At 31.7% G+C, this 27,189-nt stretch overlaps 1 protein-coding gene across 1 annotated transcript in view; it reads right to left on the bottom strand.

Annotated features, from left to right (window-relative positions):
* Window positions 1–27,189, bottom strand: part of DSCAM (DS cell adhesion molecule) — a 712,116-nt gene that overhangs the window by 188,711 nt on the left and 496,216 nt on the right. The window contains exons 12-14 of the mRNA XM_074213849.1: window positions 17,593–17,789; window positions 16,509–16,605; window positions 15,851–15,979 (exon numbers count right to left, since the gene is read on the bottom strand). Coding sequence (XP_074069950.1) covers window positions 15,851–15,979; window positions 16,509–16,605; window positions 17,593–17,789 — 423 coding nt within the window. The remainder of the gene's footprint in view (window positions 1–15,850; window positions 15,980–16,508; window positions 16,606–17,592; window positions 17,790–27,189) is intronic.

Raw genomic sequence — 27,189 nt, 5'->3', positions numbered from 1 at the left:
CAATGTTAAAAACAAACTAAAGAAAAAACTTTAAAAAAAGCAGAAAAGAAAAGAACCTAGAAAACATAAAAAGTTGAAGGAAGTGGAGAAGGGGAGAGATTTTGAACTAACCATATTAAGTTAAAAGTGAAAAAGAAAAGAAGACACAGAATAAGACATATAAAAGTAACAAAAAAAGAAAAAAGACAATAATTTAAGTAAAACTTTTAAACTCAGGAAAGGTTTGACAAAGGGGAGAAGTGATAGTAGAGTGGAGAGGAAGCATTGAACAATAGAACTTGAAAAGGTTTGAATCAACATAGTTTAAAGTAAAACTCATCTCAAGGATAAAGTATTAACTTAAAAGAGAAAAGGAATTCTTTTTAAAAAACCTGTAAAATAATGAAAAGTGAGGAAAAATAAAGATAACTCTCACAACCTTAAATGTGCTAAAGAATTCAATAAAATATGAGAGTGGCAGAATGTAGGAAAAGGAAAACTCCATGTTCTTTTTTTTTTTTTAAGGAAACATTTCACAAATACAGACACACATATAATTGAAATGAGAGGCTAAAACAAAATTTATTATACATCAGGTCAATCTAAAAAACTAGAATTTTAATAATATTAACAAAATAAAAATCCAAATTGACATCAAGAGAGAGAAAAACAGTAAAATTTCATTATTTTGAATGGAGGCATTAACTAAAGCACAGCAATCATTATCACTACATGCCCCAATTTGCATAGCATCCAAATTCTTAAAGTAAAAAGTAGCTGAATTGCAGAAAGACAGATAGTAATACAATAGTAGTAGGAGACTTTAATGTTCCTTTTCCAGATGTGGAGAGATGTAACAAAAAAGGAAAATGTAGAATAAGTGTTGGAGATAGTAAATGAGTAAACTGTTAGAGCTAAATGATTTATCTTCTTGAAAGAGTTGCTACGTGTTTCTCCATAGCACATGGTGACTTCACAAAAATAGATCACAGAAATATTTCAAAATAAATGTAAAGAGAAAAAATACTAAAAACAATCCTTTACAGTTTTTAATTTTATAAAATATTAAATACAGTAAATATAACCAAAAGACACAAACCTAAATGGAGAATGAATAGTGAGTCAAGAACAAATCATAGAAATGAGTAAATAATTTTGATGGAAAATGACAATCATAAGACAACATATGAAAATTTCTGAGATGCAGTTAAAGCAGTCATCAGAGGAAAAATTATATCCCTAAAACATACATCAACACAATAGAAAAAAAGAGGATTAATGAACAGAATAGGCACTTAAAAATTAGAAAGTTGATGAATAAGGAAACAGAAAATAAGCACCAAAAAATTCTTGAAAGTTGGAAGAAAAATAGATAAATTAGATGCAAAAAGACTATGGAAGTGATAAACAAAACCAAAAGCTGGTTCTTTGGGGACCATTCCAGGAAATATGTTCTTTGAAACTTCTTAGGATTCCAGTGACAGTCTTAACAGCCATTTGGATTATTCAGAGATATCAAGGTTCCTAGGTGCATCCAGATATGTGATGATTCAGGACTGAAAGAACTTGGTAATTCAATGTGAGGCACACCCTGAATGGTCCCTCCATCCTTTCTGTGACAGCTTCTGTGGGGGGAATGCAGGTACTGAGTCATTTAAAAAGAGAGAAAGTTTCTGGCTGGCTCTCTCTTTCTTCAGCTTTGAAAATGGCATCATATAATTCAAGGACTTCCAGGACAGATGCAGAAGGGGTGGTTCTTTTCTGTCCCAGAATCATGAAGACTATATCCATACAGAAGTCAAAGAAGAAGACTCAGATAAGCAAACTGATACCATGGTATGTGAATGTCTCTTGGACTTTGTGTTTTCTTTCCTGATCTTAGGTCAATGGGTTATCCTTAGATGAATATTCCTTCCAGTTTTGGAGGTTTGAGGTTCTATCAAGACAACACTGGCTGGTTGTCTGGTTAAGAGTGACTATAACTACTCCAGTACTCTTTGACAAGATAACCACTTTTAAGAAGATTGTCCCAAATTTGATCATTCTACCAGTAAATATGTATTGAGAATAGTCTGAACATTGTGGAACTGAGAAGAAATAAAATATATCTAACCAGCAGTCCCACAAATGACTTTATGTTATGCTAAGGTTAAAGTTACAATCTCATAGGGGATCCTGATAGTAGAAATAAATTGAAGTACTTAGCCTATTTAACGTTTGTTTTTGTAAAAGTGGAGTGCTTGTTTTATGTTTAATATTCATTTTGTGTAGGAAAACAATATTGTTTCATATTTGAATCATTTTATACTTTTTGAGGAAACCTAGATGTGAACTAAATTAAAAGCAATCATATTCTAGATCCTGGGGTGGGAACTTCTCAAACCAAGAAGAGGGAGAAAAGGAAGCCGAGTCTCATTAGAAAAGAACTTCACCTAGGACTATATCTCTTATGGACCATGTGCATAAACCTAATAGACTCACCATTTTGGGAGAGAAGGTGGACTAAGTATACCAGAACCCTGGACCAAGAATTAGTTCTTCAAATTTACATTAATAACACTGATAATTCTTTAGCCAACTTGAAAATATAGAGGTTTGGAATAATGTCAGACCCTTTTACACATGGAGAATGTTGGGAAGATGGCTTCTGGAAGAACTGTGCTGATGTGTAAAGAGAGTGCCTTGGGGAGACTGGAGTATATGCTGATATTTTGTAAGTGGTTCCAATTGACTAGCTCTGTGGTTTTAAGGAATTTTTTCCCCAATCACCTGTGTAGCTAGTACTGTTTGCTTCTCCCAAAAAGCTGGAGTCTACTCCAGCTACAACTTTGATTAATTTCAGTCTGAAGAGGATCAGTGGGTCTTCTAGCAAAGTCAAAGACCCCCAAGCATTTTCCCTTTCAGGCCATACTGACAAATAGAGCCTTGGTGTATGTATACATATATATATATATATATATATATATATATATATATATATATATATATATATATATACATATTTTTTTCCCTTTTGCTATAGATACAGTGAAAAGGGTTTTTGATCCTGATCAAGAGTGTGAGTCACAGGAATCTGGGAGCTAGAATCTAGGCCAGAACCATTTCTTAGGTCAGGTCTCCTTGGGGGGGATGAAAACTCCGAAGACTTTATCTTTACAACATAGTCTCTTATGAGATCCTAGGAAGCAATCATTGAACCCTCTCACACTTGAAAGAAGTAAAGTAGTGAGTGGCCAGAGCTAACCCAGGCCATTTTGAAGACACTAATCTGACGATATAGCCAATGAAAAAGGCTACTTCTAATTATAAGAGTAGCCAATAGGAACCAGTTATAGAAAGTCCAGATATTTCCTTTATATATCACAATTAATCCTTTGGAAAGCATCTTCCAATTGTATTCCATGTAGAAAAAGAAGTCAGTAGTGGGTCTCTGAATACATCAGATCCCCATTATAATGAATAAAATTATTAAATTTAATTTATATAAAATATATATTTATATATAATATATCATATAAAATAATTTATATAAAGTAAAATGGTTTATATAAAATTATATAAAGTATAAATTAAAATTATTAAATTAAGAAAATAAAACAGAGGGAAAATTACAACAAACCCATGAAAAATAAATAAAATTAGGTCTTACTAAATATAATACAATGGGGCAGTTAGGTGATGCAGTGGATAGAGCGCATTGATCCTGGAGTCAGGAGAACTTGAGTTCAAATCCAGCCTCAGACACTTAATAATTGCCTAGCTGTGAGAACTTGAGCAGATTACTTAACCCCATTGCCTTGCAAATAAAGCAAAAAAACCCCAAATATATTACAACAAAATTTACAGCTAGAAATAAAAGACTAACCAAAGATATATAAAATGTCCAGATTACTCAATCAAAAAGGGATATAAAATAATATAATATTTCAAAAGATAATTAAATCAAATATGAAAGTTATAATAAATATTTACAGAATTTTACCAACTTTTAACTTAAGACCTATTTTACATAAACCAATATCTACTACTACCTGTTTTTGTGACAATATCTATGCTAGATAAATTATTATAAAAATTTAGAAAAGACAGTCTTCCAAATTCCTTTTATTTTGCAAATATGGTCCCAATTCTAAACCAGAAGAGAGTAAAACAAAGGATTGATAAAACAATTGAAATTTTGGCCCCCAAACTCCCTTCTAAATGATAGTAATTTATTTTAACATTTTTAAAGCTCAAATTGAATTTAAACTAAGAATATGTGGATGTTTCAACATTAGGAAAATAATCAACATAATTAATAATTCAAGATAACCCAAACCACATGTGATACAGAAAAAGGACTGTGATAAAGAACAATATTCATTTGTACTAAAAATGATAAAATGTATAAGAAGACTTTTAAAATATAACTGTTTTTAAAAGACTGATTACAACATGAGGAAATGCTAGGAGAATTTAAAATTTTTTTTAAAAAAAGTTGCCAAATAGAGATTGCTTTCTTTTGTACTATTATTTTAGCATTTGAAATGCTAAAAATATCAATAGGACTACAGAAATAAATTAAAATATGAAGATAAGGAAAGAGGAGACAAAATTATCCCCATTTGCTGATCACCTAAAGATTTACTTAGAAAATCTTAAAAAATTAGCAAGGAAACTCATATAGAAAATTAATAGCCTTGGTATATTCTCAGGGTACAAAACAAATCTATAGAAGTCATCAACATTCTTGTAAAATTAAAAAATATGTACAATGTAATAATAGTAGGAAGACATAAATGTGCATAAAATAATGTACCAAATCACTTTTAATACCTATATACATATATCTAATTTTAAAGAAAATTTAAAAGAAAAAAGAGCAAATTAACTATCTACTCAAAACTTAACTATGTCAACATCAAAAAATGATAGTACTTCAAAAATTAATTTGAAGACCATGTGTCATGCTAATCAAATATCAAGTTTACAGAGACAAAATGATAAAAAATTATTTGGAGGAATAAATGATTTATGATGTCAAAAGAAATGATGTAAAAAGTATTTTGCAATTGTATCCAAGTGATATCCAGTTGCAGTGATAGGTTGGATTCTCAGATATTTTATGTCTATACTATTTTTTCTGAAAAGAATATCTTTTTTATCTGCATTTTATAGGAAGATCGACACTTTTGTGAGTTGATTTTATATTGTTCTACTTAAGTTAATTCTCACTTAATTTTAATTTATTAATGTTTTCTTAGTAGACCACTATGTCATCTGCTAAAAAAGCTATAATTTTGAGTCATTTTTCTTTTTTTTAGTTGTCTTTTTGCCTTATTGTTATAACTAGTATTTCTGAAGTTATTTTAAAAGATAGTAGTGATAATGAATCTCTTTTTATTGTCATTATTCTTCAGTTGTGTCTGACTCTATTATTTGGGGGTTTATTGGCAAAAATATGAGTGATTTGCCATTTCCTTCTCTAGCTCATTTTACAGATGAGGAAACTGAGGACTGAGTATTGACACAGCTAATAAGTGTCTGAGACCAGATTTGAATTCAGGAACATGAATCTTCCTGACTCTAGGCCCAGCACTCTACTATGTAATCTAGCTACCCCAATAGATAACCTAGAATTTTTTTTCTTATAGATAATTCTGGCTCTTGGCTGAAGAAAGATCCTCTTTACTACATTAAGAAAAGGCAAAATTATTTCAATTTTGAAATTGTTTTAACATAAAAAGGGTGTTGTATTTTTATTTATTATTTTATTTTTTCTCGATTACTTTTAAAACAATTAAAACCATTTAAAATTTTTTTGAGTTCCAAATTTACTCCCCCCTGCCATTGAGAAGGCAAGCAATTTGATATAGGTTTTACACATATAGTCATGCTAAACTTATTTCTATGTTAGTCATCTTGCTTAAGAAAAAACAACCCCCCCCCCCCAAATAAAAGAAAAATATACATCAATCTGCATTGAGACTCCAGCAATTCTTTCTCTGGGGATGAATAGCATTTTTCATTGCAGGTCCTTCAGAATTGTCTAGGATCATTGTATTGCTGAGAATAGCTTAGTAAGTCACAGTTTATCATCATAAACTGTTGCTATTAGTTTATACATTTTTCTTCAGTGTTCATTTCATTTTATATCAGTTTATGTCTTTCCAGTTTTTTTCCTCCAAGTATTCTTCTCTTCCTTTCTTATAGCACAGTAGTATTTCATCAAAATCATATGCAACTTCTTCAGTTCTTTCCTAATTGATAGACATCCCCTCAATTTCCAATTCTTTGCCACCACTGAAAGAGTTGCTATTAATATTTTTGTACATTTGGTCCTTTTATTTTTTGTTTCATATCCCTTTTGGGACACAGATCCAATTGCTCTACAGAATTTCCAATTACTCTATAGAAAAGTTGAACCAGTATACAACTTCATCAATAGTACATTAGTGTCTCAATTTTCTACATTCTCTCTAATATTTGTCATTTTTATTTAATGTCATATTAGCCAATCTGATTGGTTTGGGGTGGGAGCTCAGAGTTGTTTTTATTTGCATTTCTCTAATCAATAGTGATTTAGAGCATCTTTTCATATAACTATAGATATCTTAGATTACCTCACCTGAAAATTGCCTATTCATGTTATTTGACCATTTATCAATTGAGGAATGAATCTTATTTCTATAAATTTGACTCAGTTCTCTATATATTTGAGAAATGAGACCTGTAATTTTTTTCAGTTATGATTATTAACTGTGCATTTCCCTCCATCCTATTTTCCCCATTTATCCTATTCTTTTTCTCCCTGTTCATTCTTTTTAAAAAATTAATTAATCTGTTTTTATTTAAGGCAATGGGGTTAAGTGAGTTGCTGAAGGTCATACAGCTAAGCAATTATTAAGTGTCTGAGGCCGGATTTGAATTCAGGTACTCCTAACTCCAGGGCAGGTGCTCTATTCACTGTGACATCTATCTGCCCCTCCCTGTTCATTCTTAAAAGTGTTTTGCTCTTGACTTCTACCTCCCCAATCTGCCTTCCCTAGTTTCATATTCATTCACTCCCCTTCTCTTATCTCCTTTAACCCTTTATTCCCTAAAAGATTTCTATGCCTAATTGAATGAACATGTATTTTTTTCTTTAAGTCAATTCTAATAAGTGTAAGATTAAAGTGTCTTCACCCCTCTATTCTTCTATTCCATTGCAAAAGCTCTTTAGTTTCTTTTTTTAGGTCAGATAATATAACCATTTTACTTCTTCCTTTCACCTTTCCTCAGTGTATTCATTCCTAATCCTTACTTCTTAATTTTTTGGATAGTCATCCCAGTGTATTTAACTAACAACTGTGCCCTCTCTCTGTGTATCCTCCTTACTACCTCAATAATGAGAAAACTTTTAGGAATTATAATCATTTCCCCATTTAGGAATGCAAACAATTAAACCTTATTGAATGCCTTATGATTTCCTCTTTTCTATTTATTTTTTTATGCTTTTCTTGAGTCCTGTATTTGAAAGTCTAAATTTCTATTCAGTTCTGGTCATTTCATCAGAATGTTTGAAGGTCCTCCATTTAATTGAATTTCTATTTTTCCCCTTGAAAACTTATATTCAGTTTTGCTAGGTATGTGATCCTTGGCTATAATCTTAGCACTTTTGCTATCTGGAATATCAACATTTTAAGCCTTCCAATTCTTTAATGTAGAAGTTGCTAAATCTTGGGTTATCCTGATTGTGGCTCCATAATATATAATTTATTTCTTTTTGCTACTTGCAATATTTTCTCCTTGACCTGAGAGCTCTGGATTTGGCTATAACATTTCTGGGAGTTGTCATTTTCAGATCTTTTTCAGGAAGTAATCAGTAGATTCTTTCAATTTATATTTTATCCTCTGGTTTTATAATATTAGAGCAGTTTTCCTAGAGCTTAAAAGATGATTCTGAGGTTCCTTTTTTAATCATGGCTTTCAGGTAGTCCAGTAATTCTTGTTATCTCCCCTTAAGTCTTATTTTCCAAGTCACTTGTTTTTCCAGTGATATATTTCATTGTTTTTCATTTTTACTTCTTTCAATTTTGTTTCATTGTTTCTTGACATCTCAGAAAGTCATTTTCTTCCACTTGCCCAATTCTAATTTCTAAGGAATCATTTTCTTCAGTGAGATTTTATACCACCTTTTTCATTTATCTAAATTTACTTTTCAAGGAATTCTTTTCTTTAGTAAATTTTTATACCACTTTTCATTTGACTAGGTCTACTTTTCAAGGCATTTTTCTTTTAATGCGATTTTTATTATAACAATTTGGACTGTCCTCTTTTCAAAGAAGATATTTCTTCAGTATTTGTTTGTGCCTCCCTTACCAAGCTGTTCATTTTTTTTCATGATTTTCTTGCATCACTCTCATTTCTTTCCCAATTCTTCTCTTACTTGATTTTTAAAACCTTTCATGACCTAGGACCAATTCATGTTTGTTTTTGAGAGTTTGGATTTGGCAGTTTTGACTTAATTTTCTTTTTCTTCTTTTTGATCTTCTTGTAACCATAATAACTATATATTCAGAATCTTTTTCTGTTTAATCAGTTATCTGGTTTATTTCTTGATTTATAACTCTATATTAGTGTGGGGTTTTCCTTCTGGAATGGAGGGGGGGGAATTTCTGAACATGTTTTCAGAGATAATTCTAGGGACCTGCAAGTTTTTGATTCTTCCATGGTGGTATGTTTTAATAACAGGTGTGTTTTCTACTCTCCTCTCCTGATTTTTTAAACTTTTTTTTTTCCCCTCTGAGTGACCACAAGTACTCTTTTCCACCCTGGAACTGTGAAAGATATCCAACTCTCCTGTGGCTATGAGCTCATATATGGTAGTGCTCCCTCTTTCCTGGGACTGATACCCAGGGCTATGACTCAGATTTAAATAGTGGCATACAATGGAGCTCTACCTGAGCACCAGCAAAAGGACTCCTATAATCTCCTTCTGAGCAGTTATCTGACACTTCCCCAACCCCTTATTGTTCATGGGTTGAGAGGTTTGGAAACTGCCACTGTCTCTATGTATTTAGTTGCCTCCCCTTTCCCCCAAGACCTGTTCTGGTTTGCTGGGGCACAGCCTGCACTGAACTGTGCTTCCTTTTCACTCCAGTGCAACAGACTTTTCCTGTCAACTTTCTTCTTGTCTTGGGCAAGAAAATTAGTTCACCTTTACCCATTTTGTGGTTTTGCCACTGCAGAATTTGTTTTGAAAGTTTAAAGTTGTTTGGGGAGAATTTGGGAGAGCTCAGGTGAGTCTCTGCCATTTTTCCACCATCCTATCTTCCCAGACCCCAATCTTCCCGGTTATTTTTTTATCAAACAATTTTGTGCAATCATTGATATTACATGTGATATTTATTGTTTTGAAGTATTATGCTTAATGACATTTCTCAAATTTAAACCAATTTTGCATTCTTGATTTTAATCCAACTTCAGATCTATTTTTAATGTTTCTGCACTCTGAAAGTTGTTCTATATTATATATCAATATTCATTAGAAGTACTAATCAATACTTTTCTTTCTTTGATTTAACTCTCCTACTTTAAGTATCAATACAATATTTGTTTTATAGAAGTTTATTAGGATCTACTTTCTCTTTTACTTTAATAATTTTATATATTCTCAGAATCATTTCACTGAATATTTGTTAGAAAACACATGTAGATTATATGGCCATGTGAGACTGGGCTGTTTAAATTCTTTATTTCTTGTTCTGTTAATATGTTTTTTGGCAATGTTGATATATTTCATGCAAGCTATTAGAACTGCTCTCATGTAATTGGACAAAAATGTTCTAATAATTATGTTTGCTGATCATTCTTACTTTTAAGTTTGCTAAGATCTCTCTCTCTCTCTCTCTCTCTCTCTCTCTCTCTCCCTCTCCCTCTCTAGTTAGCTAAAAGTTTATCAACGTTGTCAGTGTAGTCATTACACTGTAATGACTTCTGGATCTTAAATGACTGGACCAAAATTTGAATTTTGACATGTGATCTTAAGCAAATAATCACCTCACTGGGTCTCATGCTTAAATGAGGGAGTTGGACTAGATGGCTTCTGGGGAAACTTATAGCCCTAGATCTTTAATAAGAATATTCCTTGATCTATTTTGTTATTATTATTATTTTAAATAGTTCCTAGTTTGATCATGCACTTAAGTCTTTAAGGGGGAGTTGCAGTTTTCTTATCTCTTTTATTATTTTTCTCTTTTCTGTCATTTTTATTGAATTATGGTAAAGGAAAGCATTTCTGCATTTATGAGCTTTTCATGTCTTATCGAAGGATCATTTTTGAAAAGTTTCCGTATATCTTTTTGTTTTTGCTTTTTTTTTTTTTTTAGCAAGACAATGGGGTTAAGTGACTTGCAGAAGATCACACGCTGGTGCTCTATCCACTATGCAACCTAGCTACCCCTCAGTATATTTTTTTTAACCACGTATGCTATTCCCTATTTCCATTCAGTAATTCCCAAAGTTATATTCTATCCAACTTTTCTAATAAACTATTTCTATTCTTCACTTCATCATCTTTATTATTTTTTTAAGATTTATCTTGATCTGAAAGGATCAAGATACTGTATATTTATTCCTATAGTTTCATGCTTAATGTATTTTTCTTTAACCATTATTTTTGACTTATCTGAGACCATGATAGTCAATCCTGCTCTTTTTTTTTTTTGTAGAATAATAGTCAGGCTGAGAAAGTGATTATACTTTATTTTATTTTACTTTTTGCAAAGCAATGGGGTTAAGTGGCTTGCCCAAGGCCACACAGCTAGGTAATTATTTTCTGAGGTCGGATTTGAACTCAGGTACTCCTGACTCTAGGGCTAGTGCTCTATCCACTGCACCACCTAGCTGCTCCAATCCTGCTCTTTTGATTGAGGCATAACAAATTCTGCTCCAGTCCTGTATTTTAATAATCTGGGAATATTTTAAGTAAAATTGTTTGAATCTTCTTTCTAATATATTCTGCTACATTATCTTTTAGGTTTATTCAATTCATATTTATAGTTATACCATTAATTGCATATTTTCACATCATTTTACATTTTCCCCAGGCTCCTTCTTTGTATAATAGAATAATGTTGAGAGAAAAAAAGATGGAATATGATAATTTCTAGCAATTTACAAAGAAGTGACTGGTTTCTACTTCTTTGCTCCTCTTCTCTTCAACAAGTCTAGACACCAGTCTCTGCTTATTAAACGTTCTCTTTTTAATCTATCTTTTTTGTTACACCCTGATGTTTGTTTTCCTTGTGACTGTTTCCTATGTCTTCCTTTTCTGACTCTCTCCATTCTTTTTCCCTTGTTTCCCTGCAGAGTCTAATGTATTTCCATACCTGTGTTCAGCCTTTGTTTTTTTTTAATCAAGAGTAAAGTTAATGAGAAGCCTACCTTCCTCAATATCACCTCTCATATTTATAATACTTCTCTATCATACCTAAATTATGAGTAGTAATTTTTTCTTCTTCCTCATTTTCCCCTAATGTATTCTTTCTCCCTACTTTATCTTCTATTTCTTAAAACCATCAAAACATCACATTAAAATCACAGCTTTGACATACAGTTATAGATTACATAACTACTTTTAAGACTCATGAAGACAATAAAATTATGAAGGGCCAATAACCTCCCTAAACAGTGTAAATCCTAAAAACAAACAAACAAGAAAAAAATAAAAACAAACAAAAACAATATAAGTCCTTCAAAATAATTTATAGCTTTCCAGTTGATCAAATATATTTAACTTCCTCTGTTTTTCTTCAGTCCTGTATTCAATTTATGAAGTTTCTGTTTAGTCTCTGGTATTTTAATCATTAGTGTTTTAAAATACACTATTCTACTAAATATCTTTTTCCCCCTTTTATAATTATATTCAATTTTTGGCCTTTTTATTTCAATTATTTCAATTTTATTTCAATTTCAATTTCATTTCAATTGGTTTTCCAATTTTTGTCTTTTTTCTTTTACCAAACCATTTTCCCTTTGAAGACTCTATTTATAGTTGTTGTAGAGTAATACTTTTTTTTCCTGAGTTTACCTATTGGGGTTAATTAACCCATAGTATACCTTCACTGGTCAGTGTTTTCTTCAGTTTATTTATATTTCCCTTATCAGTTTTTGGACTGGAATTTTTGACAGGGTCAGGATCCAGCAATTCCAGAACTTTTGCATAGGTTGTGCAGATCATTTTTGATCCTATATTCTCTCTGAAGTCAGATTATGCTATTTATTATAAGCAATTGCTATACTAAATAAATTGGCTGGTATTAGATTCCACTCTGCTTCAATCCTTGACTTCTTTCTCCTGGTATCTGCATCATGTGCTGTCCTTAGTCCATAGATTTCTTTTTTCTTAATACAATTGCAAGATCTATTCTTATTTTTTTTCCTTCAGTCAGATACTTAAAATCAGTTTGGTCTTAGGCATCCTGGAAAGTTTTCCTTCCATTGCATTTATACTGGGAATTTTGAGTTCCCAGATTAAGAATGGACCCCATCTCCTGATTTGACTCTCAATGAACTGAGAAGAACTGGGTAGTGACCTATCAAAGTTAGAGGTTTGCTGTTCTTCTGATAGTCCAGGGCTTGGGTATATTTTCAGGCTCTGATACTTGATGGTTTGTGACTTCCTGGAAGATACTTATTCAGAATCTGCAGATTCTAAACTGGTTTACCACAATGTTCACTCCTTTCTTTGGAGTTATCTCTTTCTCAGTCCCTGTTGCCTTCTGATCATCTTTTTTCCCCCTATGATTTCACTGTGGATGAATAAACTTACTTCTTTTTCTATTTTGTTTTCTTTAGTGTTGCTTTCATTGTGGTCCTTTCCAGATATTTTTTAGGATGTGAGAAAGATCTGGGCTCTCTAACTCTCCAGGTTGTCACATTAACCAGAAATTTACAGTGACTTTCTCATGTTAACATGGCTATCATTTGTCTAAGACTGGACTTGAATGGGATTTCCTGATGTTAATACTCATCCCACTACATTGGAACCCTTCTCAATTTTTTTTTTATGATAGGTACTTAATATGGTGAATGTTTTTATTTGGACCTGATATTTAATGGTATTTAATCTATTTTATAAAGATGAGTAAAACCCATGCTTTCTTCCTATTATTCATTCTTTTTGATTTTTGTTTAAGTTACTGTAGGGGCTTTTTGAGAAGAGAGACCATATGTCACTCTTTCTGAGGGTTCAATAAGAAGAAGGAAAAAGAACAGGAAGATAGGGAGAAGAGAGGAATTATTTCTGAATTCATTTAGATTTTTCTTTTGGTCTTTGTTGCAATTCTCTGGAATTCTGAGATTGTTCTATATTTTCAAGATGCAAAACTCAAATTTAGGGTAAATGCAGAAATGAAAATTACTATTTATATATTCTAGGATAATGTGCATTAAAGTACTACACACACAACTAACGTGCTTTAAAAACTACAACTTTAAAAATTACTCATTGCAATTTTGTCTGAAAGTAAGCAGGGTTTTAATACTGGGGACAATCAATATAACTCTAAGTTTTAAAATTATCTGAAATTAATTCATGAGGTTTTAACTTTGCCTTCTTATAAATGTGGTTTCAGTTGCTGTATATAGTCTGCATAATTTCTGTCCTTTCATGTTTTGGGGTTACAACAGTTTTGCAAAAGAAAACAATTACTTTGACATTTTTTGTATGGGTCGCGCGATTACAGTAATTATTATTTGAAAGGACATTATTTGTATCTGAATGCTGAGGAAGGTCTTTTTAGTTTGCAGTTTTTGATTTACTCATATCTACTTTCTTATCAGTGAATTATTCCTGGCTTAATAACCTGCTGTATAGGAGTATATATATGTGATAATTCAACATCTCAAATACTCTTATTATTTGTTTATAGTTTAGCAGACATTTAGACATTTATTCATTAAAGCACATTATTAACTTGAAATAAAGTTTATTTCATATTTACAAATGATTTTTAAATTGATGCAATGATGAAAGATTGCATAATCTCTGACTTTAAGGAGTATACAAGTAGGAAGATTAAGATTTGTTTTTCTTTTTATTGTCTCAATTGATAACTTATATTATTTATATTTTATTTATATCTTTTAAGTTATTAAGGAGACAATAAAAAGACTAGAACATGAGATTTGGATAAATATTGATTTGTCCTAGCTAGAAGAAATAGGGAAGTTTCATGGAAAAGGGAATCTTTGAGTGGGGTCTTGAAGATGACATTACCTAATTAACTTTCCTTCTTGATAACTTTCAATTCTTTCAACACATGTTTCAATACCATGTCCACTTTGTATATACACATATAAGTAAAAATTAAGAATATACAAAGTAATATAGAGTAATTTCAAGTGAGAGAAAATTAATAAGGCAAGCTGATCTTTAAGAAAGAACTTTTTTTAAAGGCAAATTTGAAGAGTAAAGAAATGCCAGACATGACATTGCAAAAGTCATAGAGGTAGGAGGTAAAATGACATATGTAGTCAATATGACTATAAAGGAGAGTATGTAAAGTTATGTATCTCAATATATAGATATGTATTATTTATATATGTGCATATAAGTAGATAAATACACACATGTCTCTGTGTGTGTGCATATACATGCATATTTATGTTCATGGAAGCTGATGAGACCACCAAAAAAGAGAGAAGATGACCAAATAGAACTTTAAATTTAAACACTTAGTTTAACATTTATTAAAAATACTAGTGTCAAGACAATACAATGTGAAGTAAACATTATATCAAAGAAAATACCAATGAAGTCAATTTAATGGTTTCCTCTCATAATATTAGTTATTTAAATAAATTCTTAATTCCCTTTGAAAGATGTTTGGAAAGTTAAAACTGAAAGTTATATTTTGTTAAGTATTTTGTTTCCATAGCAGAAGATGAAAAAGTTTGAAATGGCACTTGTATTTTCCTTTCTAAGCTAATAAACACACCTTTGATTGTCCTGATAGTGGTCTAAGTGACTCCAAGCTAGTCAGCTGGCCTAACCGGTAATATATGCTGTGGGTAAGGTCCACTAGCCTAATCCTTGCAAAGACATTTCACAGGCTCAGCAAGAAATATTCATCTCCTTCCTTCCTTCCTTCCTTCCTTCCTTCCTTCCTTCCTTCCTTCCTTCCTTCCTTCCTTTCTTCCTTCCTTACTCTCTCCACCTCCCTTCTCTCTTTTCTCCCTCCCTCCCTCCCTTCTTCCTCCCTCCCTCCCTTCTTCTTCCCTCCCTCCCTCCCTCCCTTCCTTCCTTCCTTCCTTCCTTCCTTCCTTCCTTCCTTCCTTCCTTCCTTCCTTCCTTCCTTCCTCCCTCCCTCCCTTCCTTTTCTGCATAGTAATTAATATCAAGGGAAGAAAGAAGAGAGATATATGAAGCTCACTCTTTCCAATGTGTTACTACTCAGACAAATTATTCCACAGGGAAAATTAGAAAGAGAAAAGAAACACGAGGTAAAAGGAAATGATAGTGGCCTACTTCTGAAAGGAAGCAAATGGGCATTACAATCAGTAGCTTTAATGTCAAATTCAGGTTGGGAATATATGACTTTAATCTGTGTTGCTTAGGAGCATTTTAAAAGGAAATGGATACCAGAAACATAAAAGGGAAACCTGAGTAAATAAGTGTCCCTCAATACAGACCTAAAATTACTGAAATGACATACAGACACATTCCATGCTAGGGAAAAATACATAATGGAAAGGAGAGAATTTTAAAAAGCCCTTAAAGTTTAATCTTGTATATGCTAAGAATATATACAGGGTTGCAAAGTAATATTAAGGAAGAAATGATATGAATGGAAAAAAAAAGATTTTTTTTCTAATGATATACATTCTATGTAAATAAAGGAATTACCTGATTTATTTTTGCATTCTATATCATAGCCTGTGATTGGGCTATTGCCATCAAATCCCATGGTCCATCTGAGGGTGATAGTGCGTGCTCTCACATCTTTAATTTCTATTTCAGGAGGATCTGGGGGTTCTGGATAACAAAAAGCAAATAAAACTCATTTTAGTTTACTGCAAAATGATAATATATTTTACTAAAATTGGATGATCAAATTAGCAGGTTAAAAATAATTCAGTTTTAAAATATTTTCTTCCCAATCCCATTTCAGGAAAGAGGAATTCCACTCAAAATATGTCAAAATGTATTCCAGCTTTTGCTCTTAGAAAATAATGACAATGTGGTATTAGATGAATAATATTTCAATTGATATTCACTATCTGATGAAAACTCTGACCCTAGATCCACTCTTATTTGCTGTTTTGGTAGTTGATAAACACCATATGACTATTTCAAAAGAAAGATTTTCTAATTTTGATAAAATTATTTTTAATTTTTAACCCATTTTTTTTTCATTCTACAAAAGCGTCCTTTGTTAGTTGTTAGTCTTTAAATGACTTTATTTTCTCTTTTTAGATTTCTTTGGACATTTTTCTCTTAAACTATAAATTTTCTAATAATATATTGCTTTACATATTTTTTTCAAATTATGCTGTCTTCCTACCTTGCACAGTGAGTTGAATTATTCCACGGTCCTCTCCATAAGAATTGATAGCATGACAGGAAAAGAAGCCAGAATCTTCTCTCAGAGTTGGCAAAATCTATGTGTGAAAAAGAAAAAAATGCAACTTTCTCAGCTGTATATAACAGCAATAATATACCAAAGCTGGCGTTAAGTTTGGCATTAAGAATCTGAATAAAGCCCTATCACTGCCACTCTACTCCTCTGCATCCAAGTGAATAATTAAGGAAAATTTATGAGAGCAACTATTTATATGTATCTGTGTGTATGTTCAAATTTATTAGTAGTATATTGTAAGTGATCCACAAACTGGTGAAATTATTTTATTTGGATTGGATTATCCATTAGATGGGATGTCATAGTCAATTTGATGTATATCCTAACTATACATACACAAAAATATATACACACAGGCATCCAATCTTTTGATGGCCCCAAATATATAGCAAGAATTTGATTATTCAGATATTTAATCAGAGATCCCTAAAAAGAAATATAATTGTTATGAAATGTTCAAATGCAAATAAATATTCCTTAATGTGCTAAAGCATATTGTCTCCAAGTGCTAAATGCATTTCTTAGCTCAACAATAGGAGTCAAGTTGCATGCTTTTAACAAAAAATTATACTTGTTCTGCACATGAATGTATTTCTAAATACATCTTTTATTCTATAACATTATTAATATTAGTTATTTCAATCCTCATATTTGTGACATTATGAATATATTATTTAATCTCAAATCAAAAAGGAAAATTTATCTGGAACACAGGCCTTTCAGATTATAAATTTGCTAAAGAACCTTTTCTGATTGTTTTATTGTATCTGGAATCCCTGCTAAGTGAAAAAAAAAGTTTTTGCTCTTCTTAATATTGACTATTACAGCAAAATTTTGAAGGCTATTAAAAATTCTTCAATATGATAAGAAAGAGAAGTTATGTTTTATTAATAATTTAAATGATTTTATTTATATCACCACATACACACCTAGGAATAGTGAAGGCAAAACAATTTATTATAATTTTTGGTGATTTGTGCTTCAAGTAATTTCTTTCAGTTTTCAGTACCTGCAGAGTAGAAAGGACTTCTTCTCCCACCTCCTTTGTGGACACAAGATAGCGGGCCATTTCTGGGTTAATAATTCGGTCTTCTTTCTCCCAGCGGACTATAATGGGTTTCTCTCCATGCGCTGTGCAAATCATTTCTTTCTTTTGACCCTGAGTAGCCAGGGTGGTATTTGGGTATGATGTTATCATAGCAGGAACTAAAATAATAAAAAATAATAACAATGCTTATTCAGGAAGGTAAATTTCTTGGTAGGGCAGTTAGATTAATGACAGTTCAAATCTGGCCTCAGACACTAAATATGTCATCTACAGCATGTCACTTAATCCTGTTTGTCTTAGTTCCTCAATCATAAAATAAGTCACTCTAGGTTCTTTTTCAAGAAAACCCCAAGTAGGGTCACAAGAAGTTAAACATGACTGGACAAACTTCTGGATTGCAGACTGTAAATTTAGTGATATGAAACTACTACAAGTCTTCTGAAATTGTGTTTAAATAGTTAATTCTATGAAAGCATTATTTAAAAAATATCAAAACAATATTAGAAATATGAGAGAAAATCTGAATAGATGATGTTACCTGAATAAAATATTTTTCTGCCAATGCAAAAGGCATTATACATCTATTAATCTCCAAATCACTAGAGAGATTTGTAGCATTTATTTAAAGAAAAGTTATTTACCAATGCTTACTTACAATGCAAAAAAAGGTCACCTAGCCATACAAGATCTAAAATTATTATCATAAAGCAGCAGGTATCAAAAGTGTTTGGCACTGGCTAAGAAATAGATTAGGTACAAAAGAAATAATAGTAAATGACTATAGTAATCTACTGTTTTGATAAACTCAAAGACTTCAGCTTCTGGGATAAGAACTCACTTTTTAACAAAAACTGCTGGGAAAACTGGAAAACAGTTTGGCAGAAACCAGGCATAGATCAACATCTCACACCCTATCCAAGATAAGGTCTAAGATTTAGACTTAAGATACCTTAGGTCAATTAGGAGAACAAGGAATAGTTTATCTGTCAGATCTATGGAAAGAGGAGTTTATGACAAAACAAGGGAATATTATAAAATGTAAGATGGATAATTTTTATTACATTAAATTAAAAAGATTTAACAAAAATAAAACCAATGCAACCAAGATAAAAAGGAATGTAATAAGTTGGGAGACAATATTTATAGCTAGTATTTCTGAAAAAGGAGTCATTTCTAAAAATATAAAGAGAAATGAGCTAAATTTATAAGAATACAAGTCATTCTTCAATTGATAAATAATCAAAGAATATAAACAAACAGCTCTAAGATGAAGAATTAAAGCTACCTATGGTCATATAAAAATACCTCAAATTATTGTTGATTAGAGAAATATAAGTGAAAACAACTCTCACATATATCAGATTGGCCAATATGACAAAAAGGAAAATGGTGAATGTTGGAGGGTATGTGGGAAAACTAGGATACTAATGCATTTTTAGTGGATTTTTGAATGGATCCAACCTTATTGGAAAGCAATTTGGAACTATACCCAAAGGGGGAAAATATGCATATCCATTACTAGTTCTGTATTCCAAAGAGATCATAAGAAAGGGTAAAAAACCAACATGCACAAAATTATTTGTAACAGCTTTTTTTGAGGGAATGTCCATCAATTGGGGAATATCTGAACAAATTGTGGTATATAAATGTGATGTTGTACTATTGTTCTATAAGAAATCATAAGCAGAAAATCTGGAAAGAATAACATGAACTTATGTTGTATGAAGTAAGCAGAATCAGAACACTGACAATTAAGATGGACTTGTTCTTCTCAGTAGAACGCTAATCAAAGAAAATTCAAAGGACTTTTGATAGAAAATACTATCCATATCCAGAGAAAATAGAAAATAGAAAATACTACCCACATCCAGAGAAGGTACTATGGCATATCAATGCAGACCAAAGCTTACTATTTTCAATTTTTAAAATTTGCTTTATGCTTTATGTTCTTCTCTCTCATGATTTTTCACTTTTTTATTCTGAATATTTTTTCATAACGTGATTAATGTGGAAATATGTTTAACACAATTGTGCTTGTGTAACCTACATTAGATTGCTCTCTGTAAGGGGAGGAGGGAGGGAAGGAAGAGAGGAAGAAAAATGTGGAACTCAAAACCTTACCAAAAAATGAATGTTGAAATCTATCCTTACATGTAGTTGGAAAAATAAATAAATTTTAAGAAGAAAATTTTAAAAAGAAACTAAAATGTACTAAACTAACTTTCTTACTAATCCAGAAATAGAATTAGCTAAGTTACTATTCTGTGATCTTTAAAAAACCACCAGAAGTTCTCTCAGCAATAGCAGAGACTACCAGAGCTGGTAATAGTGGTGATTAAGCACAATGAGGAACTCATGTAATAACTGAGAATCCTGATTGACCCAGAAAAGTTGACTCATCAACTGAGATATCATGTCATGGAAGAAACTAACCCAGTTGAAGAAATGAGTGATCAAGCAAGAAGTAAAATTAGCAGGGACTTGAAGGAAGAAAAGAAAATAATCTCTTGAGTATAAAAGATATTTAAAATACACATTTAAAACAAACTGATTATTAAACAAAGTAAATTTACAACTTAAAATTAATTTATAGCTATTCCCATCAAGGGAATACCTTTATTTTCTACTATTCAAAGTAAAATAGACTTTTAGGTAAACATTCAAACAATATGGTCAGCCCATGAGAGTTGCTTTCTTTGCAATAGTTTGTTGCTTTGCAGTTTAGTTTGTGAAAGAGCATCAGTGTCCAGTACTTATCCTGATAGATTATCTTCAAAATATTTCCAAGATAATTCAAATGGAAATGATTTCAATTTTCTGGCACAGTGCTGACCTTTGATTTGGTAGCCAGTTTAATACCTTTTCTCTTGAATTCTTTACTTTGGAGTCTCAAACACTGAATAACTCTTGCAATGCATGCATCAACCTCATTATTAATGGATACATCCTGGTCCATTTGCTGTGACCTTAGGTTCCAAGTATGGATGGTGTAGTGCTGGCTGATGGAGCATCTATTTTCTTGTTGTTAGGCCAAAACTAGCACAAGCAGCAGAGAGTTTATCCATACTTTGATGCATCAAGGTTCAAAGGTTGCCATGAGAGCACAATCCTTTAATCCTGATTTCATTAAGTCTCAACTAAAACTCCAGTTTTTTACATGTTTTATTTTAATTTTTTAAAGTTACAATTTTCCCCCTAATCTCGATTCCCTCCCCCCCACATAAGACAGTCTAATAGTCTTTTACATTGTTTCTATGCTATACATTGATCAAAATTGAATGTGTTAAGAGAGAGATCATATCCTTAAGGAAAAAAATAAAATATAAAAGATAGCAAAATTACATAACATAACTTTTTTAAATGAAAGGTAATAGTCTTTGGTCTTTGTTCAAACTCCACAATTCTTTCTCTGCATACAGATGGTATTCTCCATCGCAGATAGCTCCAAATTGTCCCTGATTGTTGCACTGATGAAATGAGCAAGTCCTTTAAGATAGATCATCAACCCATGTTGTTGTTAGGGTGCATGATATTTTTCTAGTTCTGCTCATCTCACTCAGCATAAGTTCATTCCAAAGCTTTCCAGGCTTCTCTGAATTCCCATGCCTTCTGGTTTCTAATAGAACAATAGTGTTCCATAACATACATATACCACAATTTGTTCAGTCATTCCCCTGAATTGATGGGCATTCATTTGATTGCCAATTCTTTGCCACCACAAACAGAGTTGCTATGAATATTTTTGTAAAAGTGATGTTTTGACCCTTTTTTTCATGATCTCTTCAGGGTATATACCCAGTTGTGGTATTGTTGTATCAAAGGGTTTGTACATTTTTATTGCCCTTTGGGTGTAATTTCAAATTGTTCTCTGGAAAGGATGGATGAGTTCACAGCATCACCAAGTATTAGTATCCCACATCCCACATTATTTCCCACATCCCTTCCAACATTGATCATTGTCCTTTCTGGTCATATTGGCCAATCTGAGGGGCATGAGGTGATACCTCAGAGATACTTTAATTTGCATTTCTCTAATCAGTAATGATTTAGAGCAATTTTTCATTTAACTGTGGATCGCTTTGATTTCCTCATCTGTAAATTGCCTCTGAATATTCTTTGACCATTTGTCAATTGGGGAATGCCTTGTTAAAACTCCATCTTTCAGGAAAAGCCTTTTCCAATCCTTCTTAATTCTAGAGCATTCCCTCTTTTTATTTCCTATTTACTTTGTACACAACTTGTTTTATATGTATGTAACTATGTCCCTTTGTAATATATACTTTATGTATAAATCTATGTGTGTATATATATATCTATATCTATATGTATATATATATATCTATATTTGTGTATCTCTGAATCTATGTATCTATTTTACCTATCTTTATATCTGCATGCTGCCTCTCCTAGTAGAATGTGAGCTCCTTTAAACCAGGTACCCACTGTATCCCCTGGCACATAGTAGGCAATCAATAAATGTTTACTTATTGGTAAGGTTCTTCTTTCAGAATACTTCCCTTGAAGTATTGTATAGTGATAATTATTATCAATATAAATGCATCAAATTGGAGTAAAGACTGAGCACACCATATTATTCTGAACTTGTCCTTTTTTAATGAGGCAAAAAAGCATTCTCAAATCACCTAATACAAAAGCTGAGAGGTTTGCTGTCTTTCCTACATAGTGTTTCCTGGTGTGTCCAGAGAATGAAGATCACTTTACACTTACCATATGACAGAGGGGAAGAACTTCCTTTACTTGTTCCCTCTTTTACCCCAACTCCATTAATGTATCATATGTGATGTTTGATCCATGAATGGATTATAAGAGAAGCTTGTTTGTGTTCTGTTTCTCTTGGCTTGTTTAAACTGCCAGTAATGATCTCCACTGAATATCAGAGTTCAAACCATAGATACCTTTGAACCAAAGATGCCAGATGGGGTTGTTGTAGTCAATCAATCCAGTAGAAAACCTATGAAGTACCAGTGTGCCTAGGACTCAAGTTCAATGAGGGTTTTTGACTGGAAACTGGACTGTATGTTCTACAGGAATCAAGTTAAGCTGTAAATCTTCCCCCTCTACAGATTGAAATGGCAAAACCAAAAGGGATTATATTGGTAATTAAAAAATCATATTGTTCTCACTAAAAGTTGTTCATTATCGTTATACCTCAAACTGACAAGATAAGCCTGAGCCTGGGTATGTAAGCAGGGTGGGAAATGATTAGGCTTGGGGAGAACTGGCTATTCTCCTTAAGCATAAACATTCCCTTGAGGTGTTTTCTGGATGTTCTGTTCCTGAGTTCCTGAAAACATCACCAGAAGCAGATCATACAACCTAGTAGAGTCTTCTTTTTTGGAGCCTGATTTGAGCTGGAGGCCCAGGGGCTACTCTTTGGAGCCTCTCCATTGTAGGGAGCACAGCACAGGAATTTCCCCTGTAAGACTCTGGAGGGCAGTTGCTGGGGGTTCCCTAGTTGTTTGGATCCAGATGTTGTTGATCCTTTGCAAGTGTTGACTGATTGTAATAAGGTAACCTGATTGTGACAGGTGATGACTGAATGTGGTAAGATGATTTTATTGTGATTTGTAATCTTACTGTGACTTTGATTTTAAAGAGATTTATAATCTTATAGAGACTTGTAATAATCTTATTGAGACATCATCTCACAGAGACTTCTGACTTTACTGAAACTTATGATTTTATCCAGCTATTAAACTGAACTTTCCTAATTAGAGACTCGTGATCATTTCTTCTCTGATCGAAACTGAAACTAAATTATAGCTGCAGCTACCAGTTGCTTTGCAACACAGGGATTAAGTCTCATGTCTGCAGGGGAGTAAGTCTGCAGAGTTAATCAACTGAAAAAAGAGAGAAAATTGCAGGGAAAAAATAAGTTCAAAAATCAACAAATAAAGAATGGTGGAAAATTGGAAAAATAAAAGCAATTTAAGAAAATTATGCAAAGAAAATTAGCCTAGAAAATGAAATGCAAAATCTTAAGGAAGAAATAACTCCTCGAAAACTAGAATTGAGCAAGTAAAATTGAATGACATTATAAAATAACAAGATAAAATTAAACAGGAAAAATAGAAGACAATCTGAAACCTCAGAAAAACAATTGTTTTGGAGAACAGATTGTCTTGAGGAGAGACAATATAGAAATTGTTTGTCTATCTGAAAGTTATGATTTAAAAAAAGGATATGTATACAATATTATGAGAAGTTATTAAAGAAAAAAGTAGATACAGAAAGAATCCACTGATTATCACCTGAAAGAGATCCTAGGAAGAAAACTTATAGGACTAGTCTAATTTTAAAATTCTCAGGTTTAAAAAGAAATTATTGCAAGAAACAAGAAAAAAAATTTAAATACTGTGAAAAACAATCAAGATTTCACAAGCTCTAGTATCTTCTAAACCTAAAGGACTGTAAGTCTTGGAACATTGTATTTTCAAGAGCAAAGGAACTGGGGCTGCCTTCAAGAATAACTTATTCAGCAAAGTTTTATATATTCTTAAGTGAAAGAAAAATGAATCTTTGATGAAATGAAAGACTTTTAGGTATTTGTAACCAAAAAACTAGAACTCAATATAAAATTCATTATAAAATATCCCAAAGAATTAGAAGGAAATCATTAAAGACTAATTATAAGACATTAAGTCTGTTTACTTATGATATAAGAAAATGTTCTTAATTTGAATAATTATTTGTTATTATTAGTAAAAGTATTCTTAAAACTGTTATCCTTATTAAGTAGTTTGGTTGGAGCTGAGTTGTGAATGATGGGGTGATTTTAAAAAACAAAAAAGGTTAAAAGTAGAAATTATTTTATGAAAGTAGGGCATAAAAGAACTAATATAGAGGAAGCAGGTGGAAATAAAGGGCTAGTAATATTCTTATCTGGATTGAAGAGGAAATATAAATATCTGAAGAGATTTAGAAGTCTTGACTTTACACACACACACACACACACACACACACGGATTATTAGTGTGGCTGAATAGATAAGGGGGAGAGATTCTTAGGTGGTTAAAATAAGAAATAAGAGGATAAGACAAGAAGGAAAATTAATAGGGATAGGGGAAAAATAGAAGCTTAGAAGGAAAATAGTTTGTATTTGACAAATGTAAATACTTGAGATTTGGGTATAAAAATTGTTGGGAAAACTGGAAAGCAGTATTGCAAAAACTGGGCATAGACCAATATCTTATACAATTTACCAAGATAAAGTAAAAATGAATACTTGACTTAGATATAAAGTAAGATTTTAAAAGAAAATTTTAAAAACATGGAACATATTACTTATCAAACTTATGGATAGGCAAACCACTTATGAATAGAGATAGAGAATTAGCTGTAAAATGGATAATTTCAATTACATTGAATAAAAATTTGTACAAATAAATGTAGACAAAATTAGAAAGATAGCAGAAACTTTGCGGAAAATTTCTATAGACAATCAAATTTCATGTCTTCAATATGTCAAATTTCATGTCTAATATATATTAAAAACTTTGTCAAATCTATCAGAATACAAATTATTCCCCAGTTCATAAACAATCAAAGTATATGAACATACAGTTTTCCGATAAAGAAATCAAAACAATTTATAGTCATATGAGAAAATGATCTAAATCATAATTGATTAGAGAACTTCAAATTAAAACAATCTTGAGATATCATTTTGTACCTGCCAAATTGGCTAAAACGATAGAAAGGGTCAGCAAAAAATATTAGAGGATGTGTAAAAATCTGGACACTACTTCATTATTCAGTGAAATTGTGAACTGATCCAACTATTTGGAGAGCAATCTGGAATTTTGCCCCAAGACATATTAAGCTACTGTATTAAGCAATGCCACCACTAGGTCTATTTTCATTGATAAATATAGAAAAAAGAAAATAAAATATATGTTTACATGTAAACATGTAAAATGTTTACAGTAGCTTTCTTTGTGGTGGCAACAAACTGAAAGTTCCAGGTATATCCATTAATTGGGAAAATGGCTGAACAAGTTGTGGTGTGTGATTGTGATAGAATACCACAGTATGATAAGAAATGATGAACTCAAAGATTTTAGAAAAAACAAAGAAAAAATTGCATGAAACAGTGAAGAATAAAATGGGAAGAATCAAGAGAATACTTTTAAAAGTAGTAGCCATATTCTTTTTTAAATAGTATTTTATTTTTTCCAATTAAATGTAATGACAGTTTTTAGAATTCACTTATACAAGATGAGCCTTACAATCAGAATGAGGGTTCTGGAGTTGGAGAGAATGCATGAGGTGTGAATTTTAAGGCATATTATAATTCCTGACTTAGATGTAGATGAAACTATCTTCATTTCTCAAAATTTATAGAATTAAAATTCTATTATTTTTAGTTAGGCAGGAAGGAATTTTTAGGATTTTGGGCAACAGAAACAACAATGGCAACTAGACTTCTCTCACTCTAAATCATCATCACCCAAGCTTTACTAATAAAAAATTTATTATATATTTCAATAATATAAGCTCTAGATATTCATCAGATAGTAAGTTTTATGAATACATACCCCTTATCCTACTTGGAACTATGATCATTTTTTATGCTTTTCATGGATTTATAAAAATAATGTACTTAAAATGACCTTAGATTACCTCAAAAATCTAGTAAACTTATTCTAAAGCTGCATTTTTGTTTCATTTCTTCTCCCCTACCCCTGTTGTTCCTAAAAAGATGTAATTGCCTTTTTTAAATACTAATTATCTCATGGAATCCAATCATTCAATGAATAGAAGAACTAGAATTCTGGCCACATAATAAAGTCTTTCATCAGGTAAAAATGATAAAAACAATTTTGTTTCCATTTTTATAACATCCAGAAATTTATAGTTTAGAATTTGCTTGCTCCTAGCCACCAAGCCAATCCCAATAACTTGGAATTTTTACTCGGATCTTTGTTATCTTTATTTTAAAAGTATCTTATGGAGTTCTTTTCCTCTGTCATGCCTTCAATGATTTTTATAGACAATCAAGGGTTTTAAGTTAAGAAAAAAGAGGAAAATTAGTTTATTTAAATAAAAGTTATTTATGATTTAAGATACCAAACTGTGTGTATGTATGTACATAAGTGCATAAACACATACATCCCACACAAATACATATATACATGTATAATATCATGTTAAAGGTATTCCAGTTTTTCAAACCTCTAGGAAATAAAATATCCTTTGTTAGGATTTGTTTGCAAGATTTTAATACAGGTAGAACATCATGTAAGTAGTTAGGAAGAATAGCCACAACCTCACCAACACTAAATCACTTCTCCCTGTGACACTGCCCTTATGATTGGATTGCTAATGATCATTTTCCCACACTTCCTCTGGCCCCAACCAAATTGTTCTTTATGCTCCTGAGCTCCTCCTCATCTTAAATCTCTTAGATGCTTAAGTTCTATAGATGCCTAAGAAGTTCTATTCACTTGCTGATTGCTTTTGAACCAGATTAAAGGCTGATGATGACACTTGTAGTTTGGAGATATGTGTATATATATATATATATATATATATATA

The sequence above is a fragment of the Macrotis lagotis genome, chromosome 1 (genome assembly GCF_037893015.1).
Source record: "Macrotis lagotis isolate mMagLag1 chromosome 1, bilby.v1.9.chrom.fasta, whole genome shotgun sequence".
In the NCBI taxonomy this organism is placed as follows: Eukaryota; Metazoa; Chordata; class Mammalia; order Peramelemorphia; family Peramelidae; genus Macrotis; species Macrotis lagotis.
This window is presented reverse-complemented; position numbering and strand designations above follow the sequence as displayed.